Source organism: Chlorocebus sabaeus, chromosome 11, assembly GCF_047675955.1.
Source record: "Chlorocebus sabaeus isolate Y175 chromosome 11, mChlSab1.0.hap1, whole genome shotgun sequence".
Lineage (NCBI taxonomy): Eukaryota > Metazoa > Chordata > Mammalia > Primates > Cercopithecidae > Chlorocebus > Chlorocebus sabaeus.
Window position 1 is genome coordinate 54,800,591 of NC_132914.1, and position 12,002 is coordinate 54,812,592.

At 43.2% G+C, this 12,002-nt stretch overlaps 1 protein-coding gene across 12 annotated transcripts in view; it reads right to left on the bottom strand.

Moving 5' to 3' along the window:
• The window catches only part of R3HDM2 (R3H domain containing 2), a 179,319-nt gene that overhangs the window by 28,493 nt on the left and 138,824 nt on the right, over window positions 1-12,002 (bottom strand). For all 12 annotated transcript variants that reach the window (XM_037996905.2, XM_073020880.1, XM_073020877.1 and 9 more), the window contains 2 exons: window positions 8,264-8,295; window positions 3,069-3,301 (listed from right to left, as the gene is read on the bottom strand). In XM_037996905.2, the coding sequence (XP_037852833.1) occupies window positions 3,069-3,301; window positions 8,264-8,295 (265 nt within the window). The remainder of the gene's footprint in view (window positions 1-3,068; window positions 3,302-8,263; window positions 8,296-12,002) is intronic.

Sequence of the window (12,002 nt, forward strand, 5' to 3'; positions counted from 1 at the left end):
CTGGAATCTGTCCATCACACTTAGATAGCTGAAAACATGAATGCTTACTTTCTGGGAAAGCACAGATTTTTGGTCTCTTAAGAGATCTGTCTTTTTGCTAGAGAGATTTTGCTAGAGAGAGAGAGAGAGAGATCTGTCTTCCTGCTAGAGAGAGAGAGAGATAGATCTGTTTTCTCTTTGCTTTCTTCTCAATTTGCAACATGTCTTATAAAAGTTGCTGAGGGGTGGGTGTGGTGGCTCACACCTATAATCCCAGCACTTTGGGCGGCTGAGGCGGGTGGATCACCTGAGGTCAGGAGTTTGAGACCAGCCTGGCCAACACAGTGAAACTCTGTCTCTACTAAAAATTATCTGAGCTTGGGGGTGGGTGCCTATAATCCTAGCTACCTGGGAGGCTGAGACAGGAGAATCGCTTGAACCCAGGAGGTGGAGGTTGCAGTAAGCTGAGATCGCACCATGACACTCCAGCCTGGGCAACAAGAGTGAGACTCAGTCTCAAAAAAAAAAAAAAAAAAGTTGCTGAGAAAACTTCAAGCATACACATGGGCACATGCATACACATAACTTTATCCAACTATTTTCCCCATTTCTAGGCTTTCAAGGCATGAACTCATTCAACACAACATACTTTTACTGAATATCTACTATGTGCCAGGCACTGTATAATGAACTAAAGACATAAAGATGAGTGAAACACAGTCCTTGCCCTTAACAGCAGAGGAACTTATTTCTTTCTTTGAGACAGAGTCTCACTCTGTCACTCAGGCTGGAGTGCAGTAGCACAATCTTGGCTCACTGCAACCTCCACCTCCCAGGTTCAAGCGATTCTTCTGCCTCAGTCTCCCAAGTAGCTGGAATTACAGACACCCACCACCACGCCCAGCTAATTTTGATGTTTTTGGTAGAGACGGGGTTTTGCCTTGTTGGCCAGGCTGGTTTCGAACCCCTGGCCTCAAGTGACCCGCCTGCCTCTGCCTCCCAGAGTGCTAAGATGACAGGTGTGAGCCACCATGCCTGGCCAACAGCACAGGCACTTCTGATGGGAGATAGACATCCACACAACAATTATAATCTGTAAGGATAAGGAATACATCAGTGATATCGACAAAGTTGTATGAAAGCAAAGATGAGGAAGCAAAAACTCCTGGGAGGGTCAGGAAAGGATTTAAAGAGAGGTCAGCAGGAAAGCTGGGGTTGAAGAATGACAGATGCTTGTAAGACCAAGCGGGAACAAAGCTAATGTCATATTCAAGAAATGGCTGGTGGGTGTGGTGGCTCATGCTTATAACCCCAGCACTTTGGGAGGCTGAGGTGGGTTGATCACCTGACATCAGGAGTTTGAGACCAGCTTGGCCAACATGGTGAAACCCTATCTCTACCAAAATTCTGTAAAAATACAAAAAATTAGCCGGGCATGGTGGCAGGTGCCTGCAATCCCAGCTACTTGAAAGGCTGAGGCAGGAGAATCGCTTAAACCTGGGAGGCGGAGGTTGCAGTGAGCCAAGGTCATGCCATTGCACAACAAGAGCGAGACTCTATCTCAAAAGAAAAAAAAAAAAAGAAAGAAATGGTTGGAAAGACGGAAAGATCTGGAAATTAGACAGCAATGGCAAACCAGAGTCAGAAAGTTATGCTATATTAAGTAGTCTGGATTTTACTATTCAGGTGATGATGCAGAAATGAACATTTTTAAGGAGCACTGATGTGTTTAGATCTGTTTTAGATTGGCAAACTGGCTCTAAAAAGGGCTAAGCAACCAGGCACAATGGCTCACATCTGTAATCCCAGCTACTTGGGAGTCTGAAGTGGGAGGATCATTTGGGCCCAGGAGTTCAAGGCTGCAGTAAGCTATGATGGTGCCACTGCAATCCAGCCTGGGTGATAGCAAGACCCCAACTCTTGAAAAAGTAAAAAAAAAAAAAAAAATCAATAAAAAGAGCTGAGAATGGAGTAGAGATATCAGTTTGGGCGCCAGTGTCATAGTTACATAAAAGAAAATAAAAGCCTGGATAAAGGCTGAGGCAGTGGGATTAGAAAGGAGGTAACAGAGAAGGGCAGCAGAGACCTAGGGGTCAGAGGCAAAATCTTCAGCACTACTGATGCCTTTTGATAATAACTACAGAACTTCTGGGATGAGATTCAAGCAATTCTTCAAAGAGAGAAGGATGATGAAATAAGAGGTCTAAATGCCCTTCTGCTAAGAGTGCAGCAGAAATAGATGGAGAGCTGATGGGTGGTTACAGAGCTTTCATGTGGAACATAGAAATGTCTGCTCCTTTCCAGTGACTGAGCTCCAGGGAAGCAGCCATAGCAGCATCCCTCTAAATTCTAGCCTACTGGCTAGTATCAATTAATTACAAACAACTAAACTCTAAGGATTCCCTCTGCTCTACAAAGCCTCTACAATCTCAAGAGTCACAGAATGAAAGTGGCTATCATTTTTATCTTAGTATATAACTTGAGACCTAGGCTGATATGGATGTTCCACCTTAGATGAAAATCAGAGAAAATAATCTAATCACAAACAATTCTTTTTTTTTTTCTTTTTTTCAATCAGGCATAAGGTTTGAAAGAAAATGAGGAGGACTAAATCCAAGCAAGGACAATGAATCCAAAATTCAAATTTCCCTTTGCATGGCTGTATTAGATTTCCAGGAAACTATACTGGGACAAATGTTTTATTAAAAGTAAATAAGGGCTGGGCACGGTGACTCACGCCTGTAATCCCAGCACTTTGGAAGGCTGAGGAAGGTGGATCACCTCAGGCCAGGAGTTCGAGACCAGCCTGACCAACATGGTGAAACCTCACCTCTACTAAAAATTCAAAAATTAGTCAGGTGTGGTGGCACAAGCCTGTAATCCCAGCTATGCAAGAGGCTGAGGCAGGAGAATCTCTTGAACCCGGGAGGCGGAGGTTGCAGTGAGCTGAGATCACACTACTGCACTACAGCCTGGGCAACAGAGGAGACTGTCTCAAAAAAAAAAAAAAAAAGTTAAGTAACAGTGATGTTTCACAGGAGACAAGCAAGAAGGGATGGATATGACAGGAAGAAAAGAAGCTGTAATACCTGGCCTGGCGATCCTTCCTGCACTGCTGCCTTTACTGCTGCCGATACTGTCACCTCGGGTAAGGATAGAGATTCCACTGAAGCTGCTGGCTTTAGTGACAGGGGGTCGCATGCTCCGGACAGAGCCATCAGAGTCTGTGCTGCTCCAAGGGCGTGGCTCCAGGGATTTGAGTTCGCTGTCTGTGCTGCTCTGGCGGCTGCTTGAGGTACGGCTCAGCCCTTCACGGTTCCCCCTGCAGAGACCATAGTGGTCAGAGCTCCTCCCACCCACCATTTTAGCAGAAGGGCTAGGAGATAATTCATTTCTATTCTCTCAATAATAAAGAATGAATAAGAATTAAAGGGAGATGGACACTGACTTATTGTTAGTTGGCTGGCCAACTAAGAGTTGATGGGAGCAGACAGAACAAGATCCAGTACAGTAACAAATAACACAGAGGCAAATCTGGAAGACAGTGTGCTGGCAACTAATTTAATACATCAGACCAGAGGTGGACGGGAAACCATATACATGATGCTGAGATTGGCTGTGGTCTCTTCCCCACCCTCTGAGGGTAATCCCACACATGCAAGAAATAATGGGGAACAGAGGGATACCAGTTTCTTCTGAAAGTTCTTAAAATAAAAGAACTCCTAGAAGTTGCTATTGCTAAAAGACAGGAGTAGCCAATGACATGGATAAACCCCACAACGGGTCTTCCACATAACACATGTCCACATGTCTAAGCCAGCAGAGGTGCTGCTTATGGCCACCCTTCCAGGAGTTGCAAGAAGAGTATAGTGAACTAAAGGGGCACTATGGAAAACTCAGTTTGATAGTCTAGGATTGATCCAACCTGTTTTGTGGAAATTCCATGTTACTGTCTGCGAACAATTGGTTTCAGGATCTCTAAGCACTAAAGTCTTCAGCAAATACGCTCTTGGGACTCAGGAGGGCAAGGAGCAGGGGGGCTGACTGTGCCTAGTTGCCTTCATATTCATAATCCTATCTCCCTAAGCAAAACTATTAAGGAAAGGGATTCTTCCTCTCTTATTTGGCTCTGGAAACATCAGGGTTATCGTGATGTTACAATCACTGTCTGATTATTAACAGCTGTATGCCTCAAGATAGCCAGGTTGGCCTGAAAACCCTGTCTTGTTGAGCTCTCATTGCTTCTTAATCATTAAGCAACAAAGAACCAGCAATTTTTCTTTCATACCTCACATCCCCAACAACTAATGACCTAAGGAAACCAAATGACAACAATTACAAAGATTTTGGTAGGTATACCAAGGAATAATTAAGCAAAAAATCATTGTAGTTTGGGCTCCCTTCTTTTTACCACCATCCCCTCAAAAGCAAATAGAAAATCCCATTCCAATCCCACTGGCTCCAAAGGCACTAGGCTCAGTTATTTTAATACAGAAAGGCGTTTTTCTTAAGGGTGTTAATATTAAAGAAAACACCTTTCTTTATTAGAATACCTACTCTAAAGACACTGTAGGAAAAATGGGCAAAATACATGCGAGGGTCCTTCTTTTAGGTTTTAGTGAAGCCAATCACGATGAGCTAAGAATACACTGGCACAACAGGTTAGGAACATGCTAATTCTTCTCTGCAACCCCAAGAGTGAGTGTGTGTGTGTGTCTGTGTGTGTGTGTGTAAGCACTTAAATGCTTCTCTCTATATAGTTAGCGAATTAAAAAATATTTCTGTTTCTCCAAAGCTTTACCCCTTTCCTTGGAATGTCAAAAGTAGAATGGGAAACAAGAAAGAAGTGTAAGTTAGGTACTCTTCAGGAACAAAACCAGACCTGAAGTGAGAGACAACAGCTACATCTCAATGGACAAAGGCAAGCATACTAAGAGGACTCAATAAAAATGAGTGTGTTTGTGGGGTAAGGGAATACAGCAGTGGCAATAGATGAGGCTGCTCATTAGACATTAGAGCTTGAATTTTGCAAGACAAGTCCTAAAGGCCTTTTCCACTGAAAAGGAAATCCTGCCATTTATTTTCTCTTGCTACTAGAGGTAGACAGTGAACAAGGCAACTTTAAACCAAATACCTTGAAAAGCTAGGGCCAAAATGGCAGCACTTCTATACTAATCCAGTTTCCCCAAGACAGTGATGACCAAGTGCTCAAAATGTAGACTGCCTGATGATCTTCTGACTAACCTGGGTTGGCACACTACTCCCCTGAGACTTGGAGAATCTAAGTTGAGTCTTGGCAGGAAAAAGATCAATTTTCCCTCTCTACAAATAAAAATAATTAGGGAAAGCTACCCAGATTCAATTCTGAGCACTATATTGGATTGTGTGTATGTTGGAGAGATGGAGATAAAGGATAAAGAGCAGTCACACCTCATATTCTTATAACATCACAGCTGATTAGTTTTTACAAGCAGATTTAGTGCTGGTGAAAAGTCCAGCTTGTTGGGTCTGGGGAATGGGTAAAGATGCCTGTCGAAGAGGTGGCAATAAACATCAGTAAGGCCTCACTGTGGCTTATTTGTCAATGGAGCAGACTCTTCCAAAGAACTGGGGAGCTGCCATGTTATTGTCAATGTGGGTGATGGAGTTTGGTTTACAGGTATTTGTTTCACAAACATAAACTGGGCCAGAAAGATGTAAAGCAATTAGAGAAGATCAGCTTCTAAACATTAGCATTTTGGACTAGTATCCAAGTAGAGGAAGAAATTATTCTCTTAAGTGCCCATGATACTGCATTTTAGATGACCTAGATCATCAATCAAAGCTCAGTTTGAAAACCAGAAGCTTAAAAGGTCTGGAGAGGGCCGGGCGTGGTGGCTCATGCCTGTAATTCCAGGACTTTGGGAGACTGAGGCGGGCGGATCACCTGAGGTCAGGAGTTTGAGACCAGCCTTAACATGGAGAAACCCTGTCTCTACTAAAAATACAAAATTAGCCGGGCGTGGTGGTGCATGCCTGTAATCCTAGCTACTCAGGAGGCTGAGGCAGGAGAATTGCTTGAACCTGGGAGACGGAGGTTGCAGTGAGCCGAGATCACGCCCTTGCACTCCAGCCTGGGCAACAAGAGCGAAACTCCGTCTCAAAAAAAAAAAAAAAAAAAAAAAAGAAGAAAAAAAGAAGTCTGGAGAGGAGAGGGCTGCACCTGCTCAGTAGATCTTTCAAACTATTATCTGCACAGTTTGATGTAGTCTGATGGTCCACAGCACTAAAAAGAGCATCATTCTAATCAGTGAATCTGGATTAGGGCTCCAAATGTAACACTACTACGAGAGGAAGGGGTGACATCTGTAGAGAGATGGTGTGGTGTAGTGAAGAGGACACTAAACTACGAATCAGCTCCATTTTTGCTTCTATTAGCCATGTAAACTCGGGCTATTCACTTAATCTCTCTGCTTTTGTCTTCTTACACGTAAACCAGCTGACCAAATTAGGATGTTGAGAGAACTGAATCAGAAAAAGTATACTCTGGTGACTGTAAAGCACTGTGCATTAATTCACACATAGGAGTTGGTTTAAAACTCCTATTTCTTATAGTTATCCTGGGATGATCTATGACCCCAAAGTGTAGACTGTGAAACAGGAATCTTGATTTTTTGTTTTTTGTTTTTAATGCAGGGGACTCTATCTATCTCTACTACCACCAACAGTGCAAGGCCCTCTCTGCCTGGGGTTTTCAGGTGAACTGCAGGGCAGGATAGCCTAAGAAAAAAAGACTTGAGAAAGATGGAAAATCCTCTACCTAAGAATGGGAAATCTCACTATCCCAATTTCCACATGGTTTGGCTAGCTTTAGAAAGGACAACAGAGAAAGGACAACTAGAGTACTAGGAGTGAGATCTCAAATCTGAGTTAGTCAGACAGTCCTTATCAAGTGTAGTAGTCAGTAAGAGAGAAACCCTTTGGAAAGGGGGTTAGACCTGAATTCTAGTGTTAAATACTCAGGTTCTCAGTATTTTCTAGTTTTTCTATTGGTAAATTGGGAAGAATATACTTAAAATGAGTTGGTAACAGACTAGACCCTATTCTATTAACACTGCCTTGTATTATCCTCTGGGGTAGGATTGAGAGACTGAAAAGAAAGGAAGGGTAGTATACCTGCTTTGCGGGGAAATGGAGAACATTGGGAACTGGGGAAGTTAATACAACAGGTTGCACCAGCATTCAGAGTAAGTAATGATCATATGAAGGACACACTTTAAGTCCATTCTAAGGCAGACAGGTCCCTTTTTTTTTTTGAGACGGATTCTTGCTCTGTTGCTCAGGCTGGATGGAGTGCAGTGGTGCGATCTCGGCTCACTGCAACCTCTGCCTCCCAGGTTCAAGCAATTCTCTGCCTCAGCCTCCTGAGTAGTTGGGATTACAGGTGCCTACCACCACGCCTGGCTAATTTTTGTATTTTTAGTACAGACAGGCTTTCACCATCTTGGCCAAGCTGGTCTTGAACTCCTGACCTTGTGATCTACCCACCTCGGCCTCCCAATGTGCTGGGATTACCGGCCTGAGCCACCGTGCCTGGCCAGGTCCTTTCTGAGGTCATCTTTCTTACACATTACATTGCCTCAAGAGAAAACTACATACATAGAGGTGTCCGTATATGTCTCTCTCTCTCTCTCTCTCTCTCTATATATATATGTGTGTTATTTTTTCTTAAAGATATCTTTAAGATATGCTGGGTCAGGAATAATGTCTACACATCTTTTCCTCAGATTCAGAAAAGGTTAGCCAGAAGACGCCCATTCTTTTACCTTACTATAAATATGTTTGAATCTTTCAAAAATGCCCAATTCCAGCAAATTTCTGGGAGGAAGCTGTACCTATCCCAGACACACCTATTTGGTCCCCTTCACCACCTATTTAGGACTCAAAATGAAATCAGCAACAATACAAATAAAGTCATTGACCAGGAGCCTTTTTTTTTTTAATGGGGAAAAATATCCAATGTTGCAAAAACCACAAATTTAATTATTCCACAAGCAGCCATGCATGGAGCAAACCCACTCTGCTGAAAAGATTACAGCAAAACAAAATAAAATTAAAAATAAAAAGGAGAGATATAGATCACACAGAGGTACCTAAAAATCTGCCTTCTCTTGTGAGAGCTAGAAGAAAAGGCTTCTTTGGAGAGTCTGTTGGTTAACATCAAAGAAAAGCATCATTACAGGATTATATTAACCTCACTGGCAAAGCTCAATGAGAAGCAGGGAACATGCTAAGTGGTACTAACCTGATGTCATTTAGATATCCGTTCTGGCCAGTCTAGGTGAGGGGGAGAAAACGGAAAATAACTTATAAGAAAACAGCATGGCATGACCGAAAAGGATGTCCATGATGCTATGAATACCCAAGGTCCTCAAACCAAAGCTCACCCCACCAACAGGGAGAGAGGGGCCAGGGACAGGATGACCCACACCCACATACCCAATCTGACTTCTCACCTTTAATGGGAAAGAGCATTTGGTGGTTTTAGCCTTCGGATAGGTGTTTTTAAAAAAAGAGGCTGACAAAGGCAGGAGTGTGAAAAGGAGGAAGAGGAAAGTATTAACCTAATTATTATTTCCTTTTTAGCTCTAAATTTATTGGTAACCTGGGAATAACAACTCATGTCCTCGGTCCTAAAGAGTGTGTTCAAAGGAAGGGAAAAGGGAGACAAGAGAAAGAAACTTTGTTTTTGGAAATCATCCTCAATGGCTTTTCCATTTCTGTTTCCTACATTGGCCAAAATGAAAGACATTCTGACCTGAGACCCAAGGAGGGTGGGATATTGTGGAAGAGGTACTTTTCAGGGCCTAGAAAAAATGAGAAAATTAAAAGCCTGAAACATTCCCTCTGGGGATCATTTCCTGACAAAGCCACTGAGCTGGGTGAAGTGAGCATTGTGGTGGATTCCCAAGCTTTAGGAAAAGGTACCAAGAGTGTCCAGCTGCTGAGCAGAGTGAGCTCCATGCAGAGCAGAGCCTATGCTGGGCAGCTTTTCCAATATATAGCTCAGGCTCCAGAGAAGGCTGCAGCAGCAGCATTTCCATCCAAACACCCTTCTTGCCACTTCCTTTCTTTATGGGCTGCCTCCTGCTCCCACACCCAACCCCACAACTCCACCCCTAATCAGCTCCCTTTAGCCAGGCTCCTCTCCACTTGGAATCTTTGGAGTATGATGGGCTTTGGCCATAGTTCCTTGTCTAGACTTTCTGAGATTCCTGATGCCTCTACCACTACAAGAGTTAGAAGTGCTGAAATCAAAGTGATAAATCTACAAGGATCTAACGAAGAATACATACATTAGTAGAGGCTTGAAGACTAGAAATCAGGATTAAAAAAAAGAGAAGAGCTAACTTTGCCTTTGTTATAGTTATAGGTAGATACAGTCCAGTGTTGTACATAATTAGCTCCAATACCCTATTATAAATTGTCTGCGCTTTCAGAACATCTGTAGCTTTGCTAATGGCTATCATAGTGGGGCAGTCATTTTCCATGTGTAAGTGAAGCAGAGGAACACATCACAGCCAGTTAGGTTACGATGTCACTGGTACTTCTTAATCTAAAGAGCCCAGAGCAGAGCAAGCTATTGAGAGGTGGTTTACATTAGGGGGTTAAGAGCGTAGACTCTGGAGCCAGGCTGAATTCAAATACTTAGCTCTTTTGCTAACTAGCAGTGTGAACTTAGGTGGTTGTTTAACCTTTATGTGCCTTAGTTCCTCATTTATAAAATGGGGAAAATAATATAAACTACTTCATAGGCCTACTATGAGGACTGAGTTAATCTATATCAAGTACTAAGAACAATGCCTAAAAGATAGTAAGTGCTATATAAGTGCTTGCTACTTTTTTTTTTTTTTTGAGATGGAGTTTTGCTCTTGTTGCCCAGGCTGGAGTGCAATGGCACAATCTTGGCTCACCGCAACCTCTGCCTCCCGGGTTCGAGCAATCTCCTACCTCAGCCCCCTGAGTAGCTGGGATTACAGGCATGTGCCACCATGCCTGGCTAATTTTGTATTTTTAGTAGAGACGGGGTTTCTCCATGATGGCCAGGTTGGTCTCGAACTCCCGAGCTCAGGTGATCTGCCTGCTTTGGCCTCCCAAAGTGCTGGGATTACAGGCGTGACCCACTGCACCCGACCAGTACTTGCTACTATTATCCACCAACCCGTTCCGTTGGTCACAGCCATGTACAAATTTCTCCTCTCATTCCATCTAGTTGGTTTGTAGGTAAAGGTAGAGAACCCTCTTTGGGCTATGGTTGAATAATTTGGAAGATGGGCTTTTCTGACTCAGAATGGAAGTCTACACAACAGGAGGTAACAAGGTTCCTTCTCCTTGGACTTTGGGCCAGAAGGTTTGTTGTATATCAGTTCCCAGTGAGGATCTCTGAGACAATGGAGCAAGTACATAGAGTTGTTCAGGTTTTTAGTTGGAGACAGTATTTTTCTAAACTAATGATGATGATGAAAAGATATGTATCTCTATATCTATATCTATATATATATATTTATATTTCCCTCGTGAGAAGGGGAGAATGGGAGAATGGGAAGAGAGTAGTGTTCATCTAAGTATATTGATTAAAACTGACCATCTTTTGCCAGGCACAGTGGCTCATGCCTATGATCCCAGCACTTTAGGAGGCTGAGGTGAAAGGATCACTTGAGCACAGGAGTTTGAGACCAGTCTAGGCAACATAGTGAGACCCCATCTCTACAAAAAATAAAAAAGTTAGCCAGGCGTGGTAATGCGTGCCTGTAATCCCAGCTACTCGGAAGGCTGAGGCAAGAGGATCACTTGAGCCCAGGAGGCTGAAGCTGCAGTGAGCTGTGACTGTGCCACTGTACTGCAGCCTGGGTGACAAAGCAAAACCCTATCTAAAAAATAAATAGGCCGGGCGCGGTGGCTCAAGCCTGTAATCCCAGCACTTTGGGAGGCCGAGACGGGCGGATCACGAGGTCAGGAGATCGAGACCATCCTGGCTAACACAGTGAAACCCCGTCTCTACTAAAAACACAAAAAACTAGCCGGGCGAGGTGGCGGGCGCCTGTAGTCCCCGCTACTCGGGAGGCTGAGGCAGGAGAATGGCGTAAACCCGGGAGGCGGAGCTTGCAGTGAGCTGAGATCCGGCCACTGCACTCTAGCCCGGGCAACAGAGCAAGACTCCGTCTCAAAAAAAAAATAAATAAAAAATAAAATAAAATAAAATAAAATAAATAAATAAATAAATAAATAAAAATAAAAAACAAAGAAAACCCTGACCATCTTTTGACAATGAAGGGAGACTGGTTTTCCCTCTTTTGTTACTCATGTGATTGTGAGATGGTGCTCATATCTGGATACTACATTTTCTGGAGATTTGTTTCCCTCTTGTACACCCACAATGTTTCCTGAATTTCTGCTATTCTTCTCTTCAATCTGATAGGCAAAGGCAACCAGATACAGGGGTACCAAGTATATTTGATGTGGCCCACACATTTAAGAATAACGTTGCCTAAACTGATTCATGTTGGCTTTTAGCCCTAGGAGCTAGTCCTGCTGTAGGAAGCAAGGTAAGAAATATAGGAAGAAAGAGACTTCCTTTTCAGGTAGAGACTAGAGGGAATAGTGGTACTCTCTGTGCATGCAGAATGTGGAGCTCATAGAGAATGGATGCCAGACCTGTGCTCTAACAATCACCAACATATCCTACAAATGAGGCTGGTCAAACAAGATGAATGTACAGCCTGTGTGAACACTATGTCTTCCACTTAGAAGCAAAGATGCCTAAAATGGATAGAGGGAGTGAAAGAGGGTAAGCAGGAGGAGGGTTTTAGAGGCAAGATTCAGACCCTGCCAAAACCATTTCTATTTTCAGTCTAGGCAAATTTACCAAATTCAGCCACTCCAAGTTTTAGTTCTCTTTGTATACCATATGGCAGAATGTATTGAAACAATATAAGTGAAAATCTGCAGCTTCCCAATAAGCCACATTTAGTTTTAGAGATCAA